The sequence below is a fragment of the Salmo salar genome, chromosome ssa19 (assembly GCF_905237065.1).
Source record: "Salmo salar chromosome ssa19, Ssal_v3.1, whole genome shotgun sequence".
NCBI lineage: Eukaryota > Metazoa > Chordata > Actinopteri > Salmoniformes > Salmonidae > Salmo > Salmo salar.
Window position 1 is genome coordinate 74,932,979 of NC_059460.1, and position 22,456 is coordinate 74,955,434.

The 22,456-nt window shown below is 43.9% G+C and overlaps 1 protein-coding gene across 2 annotated transcripts in view; it reads left to right on the forward strand.

The window, feature by feature from the left end:
- Window positions 1–17,672, forward strand: part of LOC123729030 (sodium channel protein type 2 subunit alpha-like) — a 46,322-nt gene extending 28,650 nt beyond the window's left edge. Inside the window, exons 2-3 of one of the 2 annotated variants that reach the window (XM_045702729.1) lie at window positions 11,694–12,002; window positions 17,206–17,672. In XM_045702729.1, the coding sequence (XP_045558685.1) occupies window positions 11,736–12,002; window positions 17,206–17,376 (438 nt within the window). In that variant the 5' untranslated portion in view covers window positions 11,694–11,735 and the 3' untranslated portion in view covers window positions 17,377–17,672. Of the gene's footprint in view, window positions 1–11,543; window positions 12,003–17,205 lie in introns of those variants that run through there. The other variant, XM_045702730.1, reaches the window with a different exon arrangement.
- Window positions 17,673–22,456: the final 4,784 nt, after the last annotated feature.

Consider the following 22,456-nt stretch of genomic DNA (forward strand, 5'->3'; position numbering starts at 1 on the left):
AATAACTCCGCTGTCAGCCTCTGTTGACCGTGGTACGTGAGTGTGAGAATGTCATGCTTGACAGGCACATACACCCGACGTCTCTGTCCATTTATGTGAGCTGGAGTGCTTTACCCTGTTTAAATCCTAGAATGAATCCTCAATTGTGCAGTAACACTACAGAAAAACAACTAATGTTTCTTATCTACCAACATTCTTTCCTCACATCTCCCGATGAACTGTTTATATGTATTTATACAACGAGTGGGTCTAATCCTGAATGCTGATTGGTTAAAGCCGCATTCCAGCCAGTGTCTATTCCACAAGTTACCTCCGGCTAAATCTATGACGTTAAAATGCCCCCCCCCCCCCCCAGGCTACCATACGATGGTGAGACGTGAACGTGTGGGTCTGAAGACGAGTCATGCCACAGCATCCAGTCAGTCCCTTCAGGGTTATGGCTTTTCTTACATCCTAGTACATGTTGTGATTTTTTTTATAGGAAACATAAACAAATCATGCTGACAGCATCAGCCTGTAAAGTGAGAGATTCTTCTCCCTGCTTCGGTTGAATAGGCTGGATAGAGGCTCTGACTGAGCCCTTATCCTCTGGCACCGCTGGTACACTGCTCCTCCATGTGTTGCTCTTTATTTCTGATTTCCCAAAGCAATACCAGGTCAGTCCCCAGTCCCAGGATAGATGGGTTTAGGGTGGAATTGGGGGGCAGAGAGTGGTGGGCTTGACCCCAGCGCTGAAGGTGCCAGGTCTCCCTTGAAAAAGCGATATTTTGACCTCAATGGGATAGGTAAAATAATGATTAGGTTAAGTTATGATTTATTGGGGTTTTCCTGGGTTATGGCACAATAGCTGTGGTGTGTTCAATGAGGTGAAATGTTCATAACATTTCAGACAGAAATATCGCTGACATGATTCCTAATTCTACTCAGCAGACAATTACATTTGTTCTTTACAATATATTTCTATCTGCATGTTGTGCCTTACTGAATAACCTACTGTTTTCATCCCATAGGTTTCAATGCCAGGGAACCTGACCAGGACTTAGGTCTTTAGCTCACTTTTGTCAATCATACCAGAAAAAGAAAACATCAGTGACAGTGACGTCATTTTGATTATGATCAGAAGTATAGAAATGTAAAAAATGAGTGTTGTATTTCAGAGCGAAGAAATAGGCACTGGGGATCTCTACTTTAAATTATTTCTTGATAGGCTCTTTGCTTTCACTCTTTATTTCCCTCCTGTCTCTTTATCTGCCCATCATATATAAGTCATAATTCCTCATGTCTCTTTATCTGCCCCATAACGAAACCATAAAGCTGAAAGTGGCAAAGTCCTATTTTGCAATGTGTTTTACAATGCAAAGAAGCATCCTAGTGATATTCTCTGCTCTTGCCCAGTTGTTTTTGTTTGTGTGTGTGTGTGTGTGTGTGTGTGTGTGTGTGTGTGTGTGTGTGTGTGTGTGTGTGTGTGTGTGTGTGTGTGTGTGAGAGAGAGAGAGAGAGAAATAGAATGTGTGTGTGTGTATGTTTGTGTGTAGTGAGCAAGCTGTTCTAAATCATCGACATCTGTCCCAGAAGTTACGTGCTCCTATCCTCAGGTAAACCCTGTATTTCCCCCATATCCCTTTTGTTCGGACTTCTCTTTAGACGCATGCGCTCATGTGCTGCAGCTGAAGGACCCGAGCGGGGCAGGCAGCGAGCCTTTGAAATGAATCCAAGGCCCATTTAACTTGTTCAATGCCCCTGGTGACTTATATAGTGCACTCCAGTGGATCAACCCTATTTTGGGAAGGAATTGTATTTGCCTAAATGGACTCTCAGTCAAGCTGGCCGAGCTGGCCTTTACATTCAATTAACTCCAGCTATAGTGACTACAGGGTGCTAGACTACAGGGTGTTAGAGTACAGGTCACTAGACTACAGGTTGATGGACTACAGGTCACTAGACTAGTGTGTTGGACTACAGTGCGCTAGACGACAGGTCACTAGACTACAGGTCACTAGACTACAGGTCACTAGACTACAGGTCACTAGACTACAGTGTGTGACTACAGGTCACTACACTACAAGTTGGCAGACTACAGGTCACTAGACTACAGGTCACTAGGATACAGGTCACTAGACTACAGTGTGTGACTACAGGTCACTACACTACAAGTTGGCAGACTACAGGTCACTAGACTACAGGGTGCTAGACTACAGAGTGCTAGACTACAGGGTGCTAGACTACAGTGTGGTAGACTACAGGTCACTACACTACAAGTTGGCAGACTACAGGTCACTAGACTACAGGTCACCAGACTACAGGTCACTTGACTACAGGGTGTCAGACTACAGGGTGTTAGACTACAGGGTGTTAGACTACAGGGTGTTAGACTACAGGGTGTTAGACTACAGGGTGCTAGACTACAGGGTGTTAGACTATAGGGTGTTAGACTATAGGGTGCTAGACTACAGGGTGCTAGACTACAGGGTGCTAGACTACAGGGTGTTAGACTACAGGGTGTTAGACTACAGGTCATTAGACTACATTGTGTTAGACTACAGGGTACTAGACTACAGGGTGCTAGACAACAGGGTGTTAGACTACATGGTGCTAGACTACATGGTGCTAGACTACAGGGTGATAGACTACAGTGTGTTAGACTACAGTGTGTTAGACTACATGGTGTTAGACTACAGGGTGCTAGACTATAGGTCACTAGACTACAGGGTGTTAGACTACAGGGTGTTAGACTATAGGTCACTAGACTACAGGGTGTTAGACTACAGGGTGCTAGACTACAGGGTGTTAGACTATAGGTCACTAGACTACAGGGTGTTAGACTACATGGTGCTAGACTACAGGGTGCTAGACTACAGGGTGTTAGACTACAGGGTGCTAGACTACAGGGTGCTAGACTACAGGGTGCTAGACTACAGGGTGTTAGACTACAGGGTGCTAGACTACAGGGTGTTAGACTACAGGGTGTTAGACTACAGGGTGTTAGACTACAGGGTGCTAGACTATAGGTCACTAGACTACAGGGTGTTAGACTACAGGGTGCTAGACTAGATGTCACTAGACTACAGGTTTTTAGACTACAGGGTGTTAGACTACAGGGTACTAGACTACATGGTGTTAGACTACATGGTGTTAGACTACATTGTGTTAGACTACATTGTGTTAGACTACATTGTGTTAGACTATAGGGTGTTAGACTACAGGGTGTTAGACTACAGGGTGTTAGACTACAGGGTGTTAGACTACAGGCTGTTAGACTACAGGGTGTTAGACTACAGGGTGCTAGACTACAGGGTGTTAGACTACAGGGTGTTAGACTACAGGCTGTTAGACTACATGGTGTTAGACTACATTATGTTAGACTACATTGTGTTAGACTACAGGGTGTTAGACTACAGGGAGTTAGACTACAGGGTGCTAGACTACAGGGTGCTAGACTACATTGTGCTAGACTACAGGGTGGTAGACTACATGGTGCTAGACTACAGGGTGGTAGACTACAGGGTGCTAGATTTCAGGGTGGTAGACTACAGGGTGCTAGACTACAGGGTGCTAGACTATAGGTCACTAGACTATAGGTCACTAGACTACAGGGTGCTAGACTACAGGGTGGTAGACTACAGGGTGCTAGACTACAGTGTGTTAGACTACATTGTGCTAGACTACAGGGTGTTAGACTACATGGTGCTAGACTATTGTTCACTAGACTACAGGGTGCTAGACTGCATTGTGCTAGACTACAGGGTGTTAGACTACAGGGTGTTAGACTACAGTGTGTTAGACTACAGGGTGTTAGAGTACAGGGTGTTAGACTACAGGGTGCTAGACTATAGGTCACTAGACTACAGGGTGTTAGACTACAGGGTGCTAGACTATAGGTCACTAGACTACAGGTTTTTAGACTACAGGGTGTTAGACTACATGGTGTTAGACTACATGGTGTTAGACTACATTGTGTTAGACTACAGGCTGTTAGACTACAGGGTGTTAGACTACAGGGTGCTAGACTACAGGGTGCTAGACAACAGGGTGTTAGACTACAGGGTGCTAGACTACAGGGTGCTAGACTATAGGTCACTAGACTATAGGTCACTATAGTCTTGACTACATTGTGCTAGACTATAGGTCGCTAGACTATAGGTCGCTAGACTACAGGGTGGTAGACTACAGGGTGCTAGACTACAGTGTGTTAGACTACATTGTGCTAGACTACAGGGTGTTAGACTACAGGGTGTTAGACTATAGGTCACTAGAGTACAGGGTGTTAGACTACAGGGTGCTAGACTACATGGTGCTAGACTACAGGGTGCTAGACTATAGGTCACTAGACTACAGGGTGTTAGACTACAGGGTGCTAGACTATAGGTCACTAGACTACAGGTTTTTAGACTACAGGGTGTTAGTCTACATGGTGTTAGACTACATGGTGTTAGACTACATTGTGTTAGACTATAGGGTGCTAGACTACAGGGTGCTAGACTACAGGGTGTTAGACTACATTGTGCTAGACTACAGGGTGTTAGACTACAGGGTGTTAGACTACAGGGTGTTAGACTACAGGGTGCTAGACTATAGGTCACTAGACTACAGGTTTTTAGACTACAGGGTGTTAGTCTACATGGTGTTAGACTACATGGTGTTAGACTACATTGTGTTAGACTACATTGTGTTAGACTACATTGTGTTAGACTACAGGGTGTTAGACTACAGGGTGTTAGACTACATTGTGCTAGACTACAGGCTGTTAGACTACAGGGTGTTAGACTACATTGTGTTAGACTACATTGTGTTAGACAACATTGTGTTAGACTATAGGGTGCTAGACTACAGGGTGCTAGACTACAGGGTGTTAGACTACATTGTGCTAGACTACAGGCTGTTAGACTACAGGGTGTTAGACTACATTGTGTTAGACTACATTGTGTTAGACAACATTGTGTTAGACTATAGGGTGCTAGACTACAGGGTGCTAGACTACAGGGTGTTAGACTACATTGTGCTAGACTACAGGGTGTTAGACTACAGGGTGTTAGACTACAGGGTGCTAGACTACAGGGTGCTAGACTACAGGGTGCTAGACTATAGGGTGCTAGACTATAGGTCACTAGACTATAGGTCACTAGACTACAGGGCGCTAGACTACAGGGTGCTAGACTACAGGGTGGTAGACTACATGGTGTTAGACTACAGGGTGGTAGACTACAGGGTGTTAGACTACAGGGTGTTAGACTACATTGTGCTAGACTACAGGGTGCTAGACTACATTGTGCTAGACTACAGGGTGCTAGACTACAGGGTGTTAGACTACAGGGTGGTAGACTACAGGGTTTTAGACTACAGGGTGTTAGACTACAGGGTGCAAGACTACAGGGTGTTAGACTACAGGTCACTAGACTACAGGGTGTTAGACTACAGGGTGTTAGACTACAGGGTGGTAGACTACAGGGTGTTAGACTACAGGGTGTTAGACTACAGGGTGCTAGACTACAGGGTGTTAGACTACAGGTCACTAGACTACAGGGTGTTAGACTACAGGGTGTTAGACTACAGGTCACTAGACTACAGGTCGCTAGACTACAGGGTGTTAGACTACAGGGTGCTAGACTACAGGGTGCTAGACTACAGGGTGCTAGACTACAGGGTGCTAGACTACAGGGTGTTAGACTACAGGTCACTAGACTACAGGTCACTAGACTACAGGGTGTTAGACTACAGGGTGCTAGACTACAGGGTGCTAGACTTCAGGTCACTACAGTACATGGTGCTAGACTTTATACTTACAGAGCAGAAATAATGACATTTTATAATGCCATAAACAAAGTGTTATACTTACAGGATTCAATCATCTGGACTGACCTCGGGGGCCCTGGCAGTTGCTTCCCAAATAATCAATACAGAGGTTGTGTGTGTGTGTGTGTGTGTGTGTGTGTGTGTGTGTGTGTGTGTGTGTGTGTGTGTGTGTGTGTTTTCCTCTGGGTCTGTATGTGTGTGTCACCAGCCATCTTGCTCAAATCAAATGTATTGGAAACATACACATATTTAGCAGATGTTATTGGTCACATAAACATATTTAGCAGATGTTATTGGTCACATAAACATTTAGCAGATGATACTGGTCTCATAAACATATTTAGCAGATGTTATTGGTCTCATACACATTTAGCAGATGTTATTGGTCTCATACACATATTTAGCAGATGTTATTGGTCTCATACACATATTTAGCAGATGTTATTGGTCTCATACACATATTTAGCAGATGTTATTGGTCTCATACACATATTTAGCAGATGTTATTGGTCTCATACACATATTTAGCAGATGTTATTGGTCTCATACACATATTTAGTAGATGTTATTGGTCCCACACACATATCTTGAAGATGTTATTGGTCCCATACACATATTTAGCAGATGTTATTGGTCTCATACACATATTTAGCAGATGTTATTGGTCCCATACACATATTTAGCAGATGTTATTGGTCACATACACATATTTAGCAGATGTTATTGGTCTCATACACATATTTAGCAGATGTTATTGGTCACATACACATATTTAGCAGATGTTATTGGTCACATACACATATTTAGCAGATGTTATTGGTCTCATACACATATTTAGCAGATGTTATTGGTCTCATACACATATTTAGCAGATGTTATTGGTCTCATACACATATTTAGCAGATGTTATTACGGGTATAGCGAAAAGCTTTTAAAAAATAGAAGCTAGAAGCAGAGCTGCCATGTCTGTCGGCGCCATCTTACCTATTACTGTTCTCTGACCGTGTAGCGGGGGAGGGGGGGGGGGGCTATCAGGTCACTGATGTGTTGAGAACGGGGGACAGCTCTGACCACCAGGCCCTAGTGACAGTCAATGGAATTAATACATTAAGGTATTTGGACACACAGCACCACACTATCTGGGTTGTGTTCATTAGGGCACGTTTAAAAAAAAAATGTTTTGGCAACAGTTAAACGAAAAATCAGCATTTGTAATTGGATGAGTCCAAGTTGTCCCTCACTGATTCAGTCTGTTTTCTTCCGTTTTGGTGCCTGGTTCTCCTGTCTGCTTGGCCACACGTTGTGATGTCAGAGTCAGTGATAACCGCATGCACACAATCACACATACAAGGTCAAAACGGCCTATTCCATAGTAGAATTATTACACAAATACCTATAGACAAAAGACAGGAGAAAGTAAATAAGCTGCGCATTTGCTGCTTGTGATGCATGTACAGTGCAGCACAGTGCAGTACAGTGCAGTACAGTGCAATGCAGTACAGTACAGTCATTCTGCATCAGTGGTGATGTGTTATCAGGATATCCAAGTCTGCGGTGCTTATTCTCTTAACTCCATTAGGTGTCTTTTCAGATAGCATCTCTGGGCTCCATAACAACAACGCATTATAAGCAGAGGTGTCCATTGAATTACCCACCATGCTTTCCCATGGATGTACACAGCAAATGCAAACGCAACAACACGTTATTAACTCAAGCGCTCATTGAATTATCTTTATATTTCCCCAAATATCTATAATACAAGCACTGAACATGTTGATTATATTCATGTTACACATGAATCCTGGACTGGTGGTTACTACGATAATTATACAGACGATACATAAGGGGTCAAAAAGGAACATGGGAATAACCCAAGCTTGATGTGAAAACATGGACAGATGAGAGAGGCAGGATTCTGCCAAAGGAAAGGCAGACATGACGTTGGTTAAGATTATGCTGCAAGGGGGTGAAAAGCAACCCAAGCGTACTGCCGTTTTGTTCAGCCCTGCACAATGTCCGTTGCGTCAGGGTCTATACAGTGCAGGCTGCCCGGTTGCGGTGAACAACTAAAACTGTGTGGAAATAAAAGAGGAGATTTCAGATGCATGGTATAATGGCGCAGGGGGCCACACAAAGGCCAAGGAGTCAAACACAGATTGATTTAACCCGTTTATAAAGCTGCAAAACAGGACGGGATACTTCTACCATAAGCTTTAATGCGGGTCAGGCCTGAGATATTGTATAACATGTATAATATCTTGTTGTGTGGTGGACTCTCATTGAAATACTGCATTTGAGGACTATTTTAATTGGAGTATTGACCCAGAAAGTGATTCTGAAGACGAATATTGAGTAACACTTTATGAGCATTTATTTAAGTGATAATGCCAGAGAGTGTGGTGTTTGGAGGATACAGTTGAAGTCGGAAGTTTACATACACCTTATCCAAATACATTTAAACTCAGTTTTTCACAATTCCTGACATTTAATCCTAGTAAAAATTCCCTGTCTTAGGTCAGTTAGCATCACCACTTTATTTTAAGAATGTGAAATGTCAGAATAATAGTAGAGAGAATTATTTATTTCAGCATTTATTTCTTTCATCACATTGCCAGTGGGTCAGAAGTTTACATACGCTCAATTAGTATTTGGTAGCATTGCCTATAAATTGTTTAACTTGGGTCAAACGTTTCGGGTAGCCTTCCACAAGCTTCCCACAATAAGTTGGGTGAATTTTGGCCCATTCCTCTTGACAGAGCTGGTGTAACTGAGTCAAGTTTGTAGGCCTTCTTGCTCGCACATGCTTTTTCAGTACTGCCCACAAATGTTCTATAGGATTGAGGTCAGGGCTTTGTGATGGCCACTCAAATACCTTGACTTTGTTGTCCTTAAACCATTTTGCCACAACTTTGGAAGTATGCTTGGGGTCATTTTCCATTTGGAAGACCCATTTGCGACCAAGTTTTAACTTCCTCACTGATGTCTTGAGATGTTGCTTCAATATATCCACATCATTTTCCTCCCTCATGATGCCATCTATTTTGTGAAGTGCACCAGTCCCTCCTGCAGCAAAGCACCCCCACAACATGATGCTGCCACCCCTGTGCTTCACAGTTGGGATGGTGTTCTTCAGCTTGCAAGCCTCCCCCTTTTCCCTCCTAACATAACAATGGTCATTATGGCCAAACAGTTCTATTTTTGTTTCATCAGATCGGAGGACATTTATCCAAAAAGTACGATCTTTGTCCCCATGTGCAGTTTCAAACCGTAGTCTGGCTTTTTTATGGTGGTTTTGGAGCAGTGGCTTCTTCGTTGCTGAGCGGCCTTTCAGGTTATGTCGATATAGGACTTGTTTTACTGTGGATATAGATACTTTTGTACCTGTTTCCTCCAGCATCTTCACAAAATCCTTTGCTGTTGTTCTGGGATTGATTTGCACTTTTTGCACCAAAGTACGTTAATCTCTAGAAGACAGAACGCGACTCCTTCCTGAGCGGTATGATGACTGCGTGGTCCCATGGTGTTTATACTTGCGTACTATTGTTTGTACAGATGAACGTGGTACCTTCAAGGGTTTGGTAATTACTCCCAAAGATGAACCAGACTTGTGGAGGTCTACAATTTTTGGTCTTGGCTGATTTCTTTAGATTTTCCCATGATGTCAAGCAAAGAGGCACTGAGTTTGAAGGTAGGCCTTGAAATACATCCACAGGTACTCCTCCAATTGACTCAAATGGTGTCAATTACCCTATCAGAAGCTTCTAAAGCCATGACATTATTTTCTGGAATTTCCCAAGCTGTTTAAAGGTACTGTCAAATTAGTGTATGTAAACTTTGACCCACAGGAATTGTGATACTGTGAGTTATAAGTGAAAACAATTGTTGGAAAAATTACTTGTGTCATGCCCAAAGTAGATGTCTTAACGACTTGCCAAAACTATAGTTTGTTAACAAGACATCTGTGGAGTGGTTGAAAAACAAGTTTTAATGACTACAAACTTAGTGTATGTAAACATCTGACTTCAACTGTATATTGGCACAAATGTTGTTGGCAAACCGTGCCAATTTATCCTCTGATCACTGGCTTCGAGGGCATTATCAAGTTTATACAATGGGTTACCAACATATTCAAATCATGATTTACATATTTTCATTAAAAACATTATTTTGATTAATTTATTCATACTATTTCATCCTTCCACAGGATATAGGAATCTAGGGTTCCTACCCAAGCCGGCTGGTTGTTCGTTCTATCAGTTCGGTTGACAGAGACGACTCAGTCGTTCATTCTTTTTTTTCTGTATCTATGGATGCAACCCAGTCGTTCGTTCTAAGTGTTCCATTGTCTTACTGGCTGGCAACGTTAATATCCCTTGCTTGCTAGCTAGCCAACTACGGCTAACTTACAGTCATGCCAAACAGTGCAGCCAGAATAACAGCAAAGTAGCTCATTTGCATTTAAGCTGTTTTCTAGTGACCTTTATTTGGATAAATCCATAACCTTGAGCTAATGATGCGCGATTCCACCTGGCGTAGAAAATGTGCTCTCTCGTCAGGACACTGTTGTTCAGAGGAGCTAGCCAACAACACAGCTAACACAATCCCTTCAAACTGAAGCTGGAAAGACAGTAAACTATCTGCGCTTTGTTTCGTTTGAACTGTTTTCTATTGCTAATTATTTGTATATATCCATAAAAATTATGCTGATTCATGATTTCAACTGGCTGAGAAAAGCTGCCTGCCTGTCTGTCTCATCCCAACTCCCGACATGTTCATTACTATGGGACATCTGGAGATCAAATTTGAATATTGAAACAATGTTGTAAATGTCGGAGAGACAGACGGCAAGGTTTATACAAATCTCCGCTGTTGAAAAGTAAATGTTACTCTCAAAGAAATGTGAGATAATGTCTAGATGCTTTTTATAGTGGAGATCAAGTTTATAAATTGCCTGGCTGGGCTGATGAGACAGTGGATTGCGTAGTCAGATGGAACAGAGTAAATAGGCATTTTAATGTCATAGATTTAGCCGGTGGTAACTTGTGGAATAGACACCGGCTGGAATGTTGTTTTAACCAATCATCATTCAGGATTAGACCCACCCGTTGTATAATAGCGGCCATGTTGTGCATTATACTATTATACATTACATACTGTAGCTCATAAGGCATTATATATGTGTTACACTGCATTTCATGAAGAGGGTACTCATAGGAAATGTCAGTCAGTATTTTTCCATTAAGTTGTCATCTTAAAAGCACAGAATTGACACCAACTACTTATGAATCTGAGGCTGTCCTAATATGGCCATCAGGGGGGGGCTTTTACTGATTGGCTAAGGGGATTATTAGATCTTGTATTTTTCAGTGAGCAGATTGCTACCTGATTGAGGGACTATGTTTTTGGACCTGGGTTGTAAGCCAGACCAGGGTTGCTACTACCCCCCCCCCCGTCTGGAATGACACATGGGTGGAGTTTGCAATTGTGACCATTATGTTGGTCTAATGCGCCAGTTACCAGGCAAGCTCAATCAAGCCCAGCTAAAGTATTTGTAGAATGATTTCAAAAGTATGTTGTACACTGGTAAATGGCTCATCAGGTGTTCTTTTGATGTGGACTCTCACAAGTTGAACACCATGAAGAAACGCATGAGTGTGGCATTGCCCGTGCTGAAGAGATAATGGGGGTGGATGGGAGGCTATATCAATGACAACCCCCCCCCCCCCCAAGCTTTGCTTATACAGTACTATAGCAACCAAATAGGACCTTAGGTTAACTCAGGTCTGCTTTCAGGATTGATAACCCTCCCATGTGTGACTGCCCTGTTGATTAACCTTTTACGTCTCCCGATCTCTCTCTATCTCTCCCTCCATACTCTCTCTCTTTCCCTCCCCTCCTGGTAGCTGGTGAAGTCATCCCTAGGACAGGAGACTCAGGATGAGAAGATGGCCACCCTGCTGCTACCACCGGGTCCTGACAGCTTGCACCGGTTTACCCGGGAGTCCCTGGCTGCCGTGGAGCAGCGGATCGCCGAGGAAGAGGCCCGGCGCACCAAGCACTACCAGGAGGACCTGGGAGATGTGGAGCTGCCCAGGCCCCGGGCCGACCTGGAGGCCGGCAAACAGCTGCCACGCATCTTCGGCGACATCCCCAACGGCCTGGTGGGCGTCCCACTGGAGGACTTCGACCCGTTCTATTTCATGAACCAGAGAGTGAGAAGGGGGTGGGAGGGGTACTTGAGGGGGGCTGTGTGTGGGTGTGCGGGTGTGTCAGTGTGTGTGTGTCTTGAGTGTCCTTACACTTATGTGCTTGGATGCCTGAGAATATCAAATTTGTATCCAAGTGTGTGTCACTTCTTACATCACCACTGCCATCTCTTTCCTTTGTGTATTCGACCTCCTTGAAGGATGTCCTTTTTAGTGCGACTCTAATTACTGGAATCTTCCCGTGTTCTTTTATACATCTGAACCAATTTCCCCCTCTGATGTATTCACAATGACCATCCTTATGAATGCTCTGAAATGGTGTGTGTGTGTGTGTTTGTGTGTGTGTGTGTGTGTGTGTCCTTGTGTGTATGTGTCAGTATCAGTCCTAATGGAAACTGGCTGTGGCCAGAGCCTTTGAGGAAGGGTTGAAAGGATTCCCCATGCCCATGTTTGGGCCCTGTGACTGGACCTTTGATTCAGGAAGTGTGCGTGTGTGCGTGTGTGTGTGTGCGTTTGCAGGATGTAAAGGAATGGACAGACTGATGGATAGCAGGATGAGTCAGACAGACAGATAGACACACTCCTTCTTCTTCTTCTACCGCTAGCTCTGTCTGTTTACCCCACACTCCTTCTTCTTCTACTGCTAGCTCTGTCTGTTTCCCTCACACTCCTTCTTCTTCTTCTACTGCTAGCTCTGTCTGTTTCCCTCACACTCCTTCTTCTTCTACTGCTAGCTCTGTCTGTTTCCCTCACACTCCTTCTTCTTCTTCTACCGCTAGCTCTGTCTGTTTACCCAACACTCCTTCTTCTTCTTCTACCGCTAGCTCTGTCTGTTTCCCTCACACTCCTTCTTCTTCTTCTACCGCTAGCTCTGTCTGTTTCCCTCACACTCCTTCTTCTTCTACTGCTAGCTCTGTCTGTTTCCCTCACACTCCTTCTTCTTCTTCTACCGCTAGCTCTGTCTGTTTACCCAACACTCCTTCTTCTTCTTCTACCGCTAGCTCTGTCTGTTTCCCTCACACTCCTTCTTCTTCTTCTACCGCTAGCTCTGTCTGTTTCCCTCACACTCCTTCTTCTTCTACTGCTAGCTCTGTCTGTTTCCCTCACACTCCTTCTTCTTATTCTACCGCTAGCTCTGTCTGTTTCCCTCACACTCCTTCTTCTTCTACTGCGAGCTCTGTCTGTTTCCCTCACACTCCTTCTTCTTCTACTCGCTAGCTCTGTCTGTTTCCCCAACACTCCTTCTTCTTCTTCTACCGCTAGCTCTGTCTGTTTCCCTCACACTCCTTCTTCTTCTTCTACCGCTAGCTCTGTCTGTTTCCCTCACACTCCTTCTTCTTCTACTGCTAGCTCTGTCTGTTTCCCTCACACTCCTTCTTCTGATTCTACCGCTAGCTCTGTCTGTTTCCCTCACACTCCTTCTTCTTCTACTGCGAGCTCTGTCTGTTTCCCTCACACTCCTTCTTCTTCTACTGCTAGCTCTGTCTGTTTCCCTCACACTCCTTCTTCTTCTACTGCTAGCTCTGTCTGTTTACCCCACACTCCTTCTTCTTCTTCTACTGCTAGCTCTGTCTGTTTCCCTCACACTCCTTCTTCTTCTACCGCTAGCTCTGTCTGTTTCCCTCACACTCCTTCTTCTGATTCTACCGCTAGCTCTGTCTGTTTCCCTCACACTCCTTCTTCTTCTACTGCGAGCTCTGTGTGTTTCCCTCACACTCCTTCTTCTTCTACTGCTAGCTCTGTCTGTTTACCCCACACTCCTTCTTCTTCTTCTACTGCTAGCTCTGTCTGTTTCCCTCACACTCCTTCTTCTTCTACTGCTAGCTCTGTCTGTTTACCCCACACTCCTTCTTCTTCTTCTACTGCTAGCTCTGTCTGTTTCCCTCACACTCCTTCTTCTTCTACCACTAGCCCATCTGTTTCCCTCACACTCCTTCGTCTTCTTCTACTGCTAGATCTGTCTGTTTCCCACACACTCCTTCTTCTTCTTCTTCAACCGCTAGCTCTGTCTGTTTCCCCCACACTCCTTCTTCTTCTTCTTCTACTGCTAGCTCTGTCTGTTTCCCCCACACTCCTTCTTCTTCTTCTACAGCTAGCTCTGTCTGTTTCGCTCACACTCCTTCTTCTTCTTCTTCTACCGCTAGCTCTGTCTGTTTCCCTCACACTCTTTCTTCTTCTTCTACTGCGAGCTCTGTCTGTTTCCCTCACACTCCTTCTTCTTCTACAGCTAGCTCTGTCTGTTTCCCTCACACTCCTTCTTCTTCTTCTTCTACCGCTAGCTCTGTCTGTTTCCCTTACACTCTTTCTTCTTCTTCTACCACTAGCCCATCTGTTTCCCTCACACTCCTTCGTCTTCTTCTACTGCTAGCTCTGTCTGTTTCCCTCACACTCCTTCTTCTTCTTCTACTGCTAGCTCTGTCTGTTTCCCTCACACTCCTTCTTCTTCTACCACTAGCCCATCTGTTTCCCTCACACTCCTTCTTCTTCTTCTTCTACTGCTAGCTCTGTCTGTTTCCCTCACACTCCTTCTTCTTCTACTGCTAGCTCTGTCTGTTTCCCTCACACTCCTTCTTCTTCTACTGCTAGCTCTGTCTGTTTCCCTCACACTCCTTCTTCTTCTACTGCTAGCTCTGTCTGTTTCCCTCACACTCCTTCTTCTTCTTCTACTGCTAGCTCTGTCTGTTTCCCTCACACTCCTTCTTCTTCTACCACTAGCCCATCTGTTTCCCTCACACTCCTTCTTCTTCTTCTTCTACTGCTAGCTCTGTCTGTTTCCCTCACACTCCTTCTTCTTCTACTGCTAGCTCTGTCTGTTTCCCTCACACTCCTTCTTCTTCTACTGCTAGCTCTGTCTGTTTCCCTCACACTCCTTCTTCTTCTACTGCTAGCTCTGTCTGTTTCCCTCACACTCCTTCTTCTTCTACTGCTAGCTCTGTCTGTTTCCCTCACACTCCTTCTTCTTCTACTGCTAGCTCTGTCTGTTTCCCTCACACTCCTTCTTTCCTAATAAGAGTTTAAAGTTCTGCTTTGAAATGGGATCATGCCCCTCTCACCGTGTTGAGTAGGGTTGTTGAATGTCGGTACTGGAGGGCCGAAACACTTCTGTTTTTCATCCTCTCCTTCTAATCAGGGACTAATGCAGACCTGAGACACCAGGTGAGTGCACTTTACTACCAGGTAGAAACAAAAATCTGAAGTATTTCGACACTCTAGGTCCTGCGTTGAACAGACCTGGTGTAGAGGGTGATTCTTTAAAGGCAGTGGTGTCAAACTTGTTCCATGGAAGGACTAATGTTGGCTGGATTTTGTTTTTTCATTTTAATTAAACCCTAGACAACCAGGCGAAGGCAGTTCCTTACTTATTAGTGACCTTAATTCATCAATGAAGTACAAGAGAGGAGCGAAAACCCGCAGAAACTCCTTCGTGGAATGAGTTTGACACGTGCTATTCAATACGTATTAAAGTAAACCCCCCAGAGTGGCACATTTGTGTTCCAGCCCAGCACTAGCACGTCCTGAGTGAACTTTACTCGACTTATCATCAAGCCCCTTGATAAGTTGCATCAGGTGTGATAGTGTTGGGCTGGAACAAAAATGTGCAACCCTGGGGTTACTGTAGGACTAAACATACATTCCAGGATGTGAATATTAGGCTTTTAAGCTGGTGGATAAATCTAATTGAACTGACAGCTATGGCTGTAGTTGCTGTGGCAGTTGAGAAAATACATTATGATTTGATTGAATCAGCTGCCCAGGGAGTGGAAATTATACCGTTACAGTATGTAAAAAGGACAGGTACTAGAGTAAGCTACGGTTTTCATGATGCTCAGTTTCAAATGTATTCTTTCAAAATTCATCAGGCAGTCGCTTTGGCTGGTTTGCCCAGGACCCAGAAAGAGGCTGAGAGGTGTGTGAAAAGTTATTTATCCTGGGGATAGATAGTTCTCCTGGGAAGAGTGGACTGGTCAGCTGGATACAGTTGTGGGTCCTCAATATCTCCATTTCTCTATAACGCTCTCACTTCTTCATAGTCTATGCCTCTCTCTCTCTCTCTCTCCCCCCATCTCTCGTTCCCTCTCTTTTTCTCTCTTTCACTCTCTCACTCTCTCTCCCCTCCCTCCTCAAGTCCCCAAATCTGCCCAGGTGCCCATCTCCTCCAGTGGAAACAAAATCAACCTGTCATCGTTTATCTTAAACGGTGTAGGCCTCGCTATCTGATAATCCAATAGGTTTACACGAGTCCACAACGAAAGTGAGAGAGTAGATAGACATTCAGACTTCTTTGTTGTGCAACAGTGTAGTATAGAGTGGGTTAGCTTTGTTGGTTGGTATCTCTGGATGTTAGAGGAATGATTACATTACTTCACAGTATGTTCCACTCCAGTGATGTGACTACAGCCGCTGTAATGTTCTCACACTTTCTCAACTACCCTGAACAGACATGTGAACAGACCTGCTTGAATTTTAAATGGACATTATATTCTAAAATCAGCATCTGTCAGATATGTTCATACCTCCGAAGTGGTCTTCTGTTGAGATTAGTCCACGTTCCAAGCCATCTGTTATGTAGATCCAACTAGCCAGATTCCAAAATGGATTGAAAAGATAAGCACCATATCATTTCAAAAGTTTGGTATTTACGTTTTACATCCATTTGGGGTTGAGGCGTATAGCTGGATCGACACAGCGGATGACTTGGGATGTGGACTCATCCTGACATTAGACTACATTTGAGGTCTGAAAACATCTGACACACTTTGAGTGTAATGTCCCTTTAAGCACAGAGCAGCATTTGATAGAGGACATGGGAGTTTCAGCACATTCTAGGTTGGCTGTTATCATTCCCCTTCCTCTCTGTGTTGTGTTGTATCTCCTATGAGGAGACTCCCTTAATAGTTAAGAGTTCTATAGACCTGCTTTCTTTTTTAGCAGCATCTTGCTCGTTATGCCACGTAATCAGTGTTTTTGTTTGTGCCTGTGTGTGTAGATGTGTGTGTGTGTATGCGTGAGTGTGTGAGTGCGTGTGTAGATGTGGTTGTGTGTGTGTGTGTAGATGTGAGTGTGGTTGGTGTCACTGCACGTTTATTGTACATGTTTATTGCCATGCCATGTTGTCCTTAACCATGACGCATCTCTCTGTCCCTTGTCCCTTTCTATTACCCTCTCTCTCTCCCCCCCTCTGCCTATCTCACTTTCGGTTTCTCCACAGACTTTTATAGTACTGAACAAAGGGAAGGCCATCTTCCGATTTAGTGCCACATCTGCACTCTATATTTTTAGCCCCTTTCATCCTGTTAGAAGAGCATCAATAAAGGTTTTAGTACACTCATATCCTTTCTGGTGGAACACTCAAAATTCCACCAACACTTGTCTGTTTTAGGAGGTGGGTTTCAAAAGGAAAATCAATGAGCAGAGATGTAACATTTTGGAGGGAAGTGAAAGCCTTGAGATAGCCTGTAAGAGCCTACTCTAGTTCAGTTTGTCTAGATAGATTGTCATGTCATTCTCGTTGTAATTATGTTGATCTTGTGTACTGATCGGGGAAATAGGGACTGGGAAGGGTGTTGAGCTGCTCAGATTTGAGCCGTTGGTGTTGCCTGCTGTCTCACTGTCAGTGAACAGAGTGAGCATCAGTGTCACGACTTCTGCCGAAGTCGATGCCTCTCCTTGTTCTGGCGGTGTTCGGCGGTCGAAGTCGATGCCTCTCCTTGTTCTGGCGGTGTTCGGCGGTCGAAGCCGATGCCTCTCCTTGTTCTGGCGGTGTTCGGCGGTCGAAGTCGCCGGTCTTCTAGCTGTCACCGATCCATTTTTCATTTTCCATTTGTTTTGTCTCGTTTTTCCACACACCTTGTTCTCATTTCCCTCATTATGTGTTGTGTATTTAACCCTCTGTTTTCCCCATGTCTTTGTGTGGTATTGTTTATCTGTTCATGTATGCGCACGTTAGGCTGGTTAAGCTGGGTTATGTTAAACCCTTATTTGTATTTCGTGTTAGTTTGTGCCGTGTGCTTTTGGGTCGCCAAATAAAAGGCTCCGTTTTGCTACCAACTATCTGCTCTCCTGCGCCTGACTTCCTACAGCCCTTCACGCATATCCTGACAATCAGTCCCACTGTTAGTTTGTAGTGTACTGTTTTATTACGCAATCAATGATTGAGAGGATTCTAAACAGGACTAGACTTCTACTCTGAAATCAGAATATTTGAGTATCTCTTGAAAATGTCTCAACACAGAATTGTCCCTTGCCTTATGTGCAATGAACTCATTGCACGTAAGTCTGACATGTTAAAGTGGAAATTACACACTTTAGAAGCCTTTTTAAACTTCAAATACACTACAAGTTAGCATTTCCTGCAGTGCAGGAAAATTCTCAGCAACAAAAGAGTGATCAGATTAAGATTCTACATCTGTAATAGACTGGATGGTTACTGGTAGGTTATGTAATAGACTGGATGGTTACTGGTAGGTTATATAATAGACTGGATAGTTACTGGTAGGTTATATAATAGACTGGATGGTTACTGGTAGGTTATGTAATAGACTGGATGGTTACTGGTAGGTTATGTAATAGACTGGATGGTTACTGGTAGGTTATGTAATAGACTGGATGGTTACTGGTAGGTTATATAATAGACTGGATGGTTACTGTTAGGTTATGTAATAGACTGGATGGTTCATTGGTAGGCTATGTAATAGACTGGATGGTTACTGGTAGGTTATGTAATAGATTGGATAGTTACTGGTAGGTTATGTAATAGACTGGATGGTTCATTGGTAGGCTATGTAATAGACTGGATGGTTACTGGTAGGTTATGTAATAGATTGGATAGTTACTGGTAGGCTATGTAATAGACTGGATGGTTCATTGGTAGGCTATGTAATAGACTGGATGGTTATTGGTAGGTTATGTAATAGACTGGATGGTTACTGGTAGGTTATGTAATAGACTGAATGGTTACTGTAAGCTAAGTCAAGTGATGCTGTATATGACAAGCTAACAACACCAGCTTCTTTGCTCAGAGGATTGGGAAAGTCCATATGGAATTTTACTGTAGTGACAGTGCTTGACTTGGGCAGGAGCTCACGCTGGAACTGAGTACCAGCACCTCAAATGTTTAACTGCTTGTTCCTCTTATAGAATATTAGCTCAAAAGTATTGTGGAGCTCCTGCACCGAAATATAAGCAGTCACGGCACCCAAAAGGAGTACCGGCACCTAGTTCAGTTGAAATCAAGCACTGTGCAGTGACCAAGGTCATAAGGTTTCAGGGTACATGTTTGATTATTAACAAGGGATCAGTGAGGTTGTAGTCAGAACACTCTTACTTTAAAGGGGGTACAGCACTACAAAGCTGTGAGTGAAGTCATCAAAGAGAGAAGATAGAATATAGTCTGTAGATTAAGCCGTATGAGACCTTAAAGCGGGAAAAACCTAAGTAAGCATTCCATAAAGGGATGATAATTGAGGCAAAAGCTGCTGCCAAGATATGCTTTGACGACTGGCAGTTTGACAGGCCAGTTAGCGCGTAAGAAAACGCCTGTGTACATTACTCTAGCGGTTTATAAACAAACCCTGGGATTCCAGGCCTTAGCAGCTTTTTGGCAGCAGTCTGATTTGTACATAATGCTGAAATTGACTTTCTCATTAATAGTGTGGGAGCTCTGGAATCCTCTATAGATCCAGGGTGCTTATCGTTATGGTGACTCATTTGAGTAAAGTGCTGTCTGTGAGTGTGGGAATTGAAACGAGCCGTCGGGATGAGAGAGGTACTTCATAGTAATGCAGTGCTTCCTCAGGCAAAAGGACTTATGACACGGCAGCCATTATTTTGACACTTCTGTTTTGTCAGTGGGTCATTTGATTGTGTAACTAACCAGGGGTTCTAAACCTGGGTCGCCTGTGGCTAGCCCTCTGAGCTGAAGCCTTAGCATTAGCATGAGGAATCTTCAGGTCTCAGTCAAGGTTATTCATCACCTGAGGGTGTTTCTGAACCACCTGCACTCATAGAAAAAAGGTGCTATCTAGAACCTAAAGTGGTTCTTCGCTGTCCCCATATGATAACCCTTTGAAGAACCCTTTTTGGTTCCAGGTAGAACCCTTATGCATACCAAGTAGGACCCTTTCCACAGAGGGCTCTACATGGAACCCAAAAGGGTTCTCCCTGACACCAAAAAGGGTTCTCCGATGGGGACAACCGAAGACAATTTATTCTATCAATAAAAGTTTGATAGACATATCAACCAATCAACATCCTAAAATATAGGCTAAATAGAACATTTGGGTCAGGAAATCAACTTTCATGCCACCTAGTTTCCATAAACGCCTTCTGAATTCCACCTCACTGGGTGAGTTTAAGTTGCATATTTAATATGTTTTTAAATAGGCAGTCTGGGATCCTCTTACCACTCTCCACACAGCACAGCAGATGATCTAATCTTGCCTATGAAATGAGAAGGGAGGTGGGAGCGGGATGATAATGCTGTTAGCACCATGGTGGCCAGGGCTAACCAACAGCTGAGGTATAATTGTTGGCGTCAATTAGCTTTCGCCCCCCCCCCCCCCCATTACAGCCTTATTGTAAAATTTATAAAATTATCTATTTTCCTCATCACTCTACACACAATACCCCATAACGACAAAGTGAAAAGAAGACATTTATGCAAATGTATAAAAAAAATATTGAAATATCTTATTTACGGAAGTACTCAAACCCTTTGCTATGAGACTCGATATTTAGTTCAGATGCATCCTGTTTCTATTGATCATCCTTGAGATGTTTCTTCAACTTGATTAGAGTCCACCTGTGGTAAACTCAATGGGACATGATTTGGAAAGGCACACACATGTCTAAATAATGTCCCACAGTTGACAGTGCATGTCAGAGCAGAAACCAAGCCATGAGGTTGAAGGAATTGTCCGTAGAGCTCCAAGACAGGATTGTGTCAAGGCACAGATCTTTTTATTTATTTATTTAATTCTTTATTTAACCTTTATTTAACTAGGAAAGTCAGTTAATAACACATTCTTATGTGCAATGACGGCCTACCCCGGCCAAACCTGGTTCTAGATCTGGGGAAGGGTACCAAATATTTCTGCAGCATTGAAGGTCCCCTAGAACACAGTGGCCTCCATCATTATTAAACAGAAGAAGTTTGGAACCACCAAGACTCTTCCTAGAGCTGGCCACCTGGCCAAACTGAGCAATCGGAGGAGAAGGGCCTTGGTCAGGGAGGTGACCAAGAACCCGATGGTCACTCTGACAGAGCTCCAGAGTTCCTCTGTGGAGATGGGAGAACCTTCCAGAAAGACAACCATCTCTGCAGCACTCCACCAATCAGGCCTTTATGGTAGAGTGGCCAGACGGAAGCCACTCCTCAGTAAAAGGCACATGACAGCCCGTTTGGAGTTTGCCAAAAGGCACCTAAAGGACTCTTAGACCATGAGAAACAAGATTCTCTGGTCTGATGAAACCAGGATTTAACACTTTGGCCTGAATGCCAAGCGTCACTTCTGGAGGAAAACTGGCATCATTCCTACGGTGAAGCATGGTGGTGGCAGCATCATCTTGTTGGGATGTTTTTCAGCGGCAGAGACTGGGAGACTAGTCAGAATCAAGGGAAAGATGAATGGATTAAAGTACAGAGAGATCCTTGATGAAAACCTGCTCCATAGCGCTCAGGACCTCAGACTGAGGCGAAGATTCACCTTCCAACAGGACAACAACCCTAAGCACATTAACAAGACAACACACGAGTGGCTTCGGGACAAGTCTCTGAATGTCCTTGAGTGGCCCAGCCAGAGCCTGGACTTGAACCCGGTTGAACATCTCTGGAGAGACCTGAAAATAGCTGTGCAGCGATGCTCCCCATCCGACCTGACAGATCTTGAGAGGATCTGCAGAGAAGAATGGGAGAAACTCCCCAAATACAGGTGTGCCAAGCTTGTGGCATCATTCCCAAATAGACTCGAGGCTGTAATCGCTGCCAAAGGTGCTTCAACAAAGTACTGAGTAACGGTCTGAATACTTATGTAAATGTGATATTTCTTTATTACATTTTTTAAAAATTAAAAATTAAACTACAACACTGAAATTGTATTTAACAACAATGTTGTTACTGGGGTTATTACAGCGTTAAAACACATGGCGGGTAGGAGGGTAGGCGGGTAGGAGCATTGGGCCAGTAACCGAAAGGTTGCTGGATTGAATCCCCAAACTGACAAGGTAAAAATATGTTGTTCTTCCCCTGAGCAAGGCAGTTAACCCACTGTTCCCCAGGCACCGAAGACGTGGATGTCGATTAAGGCAGCCCTCCGCTCCTCTCTGATTCAGAGCGGTTGGGTTAAATGCAGAAGACACATTTCAGTTGAATGCATTTAGTTGTACAACTGACTAGGTATCCCCCTTTCCTTTCCCTTTCCCATAACGTGTTAGCAATTTTTTTTGTTCTCTTTACTCTGCTC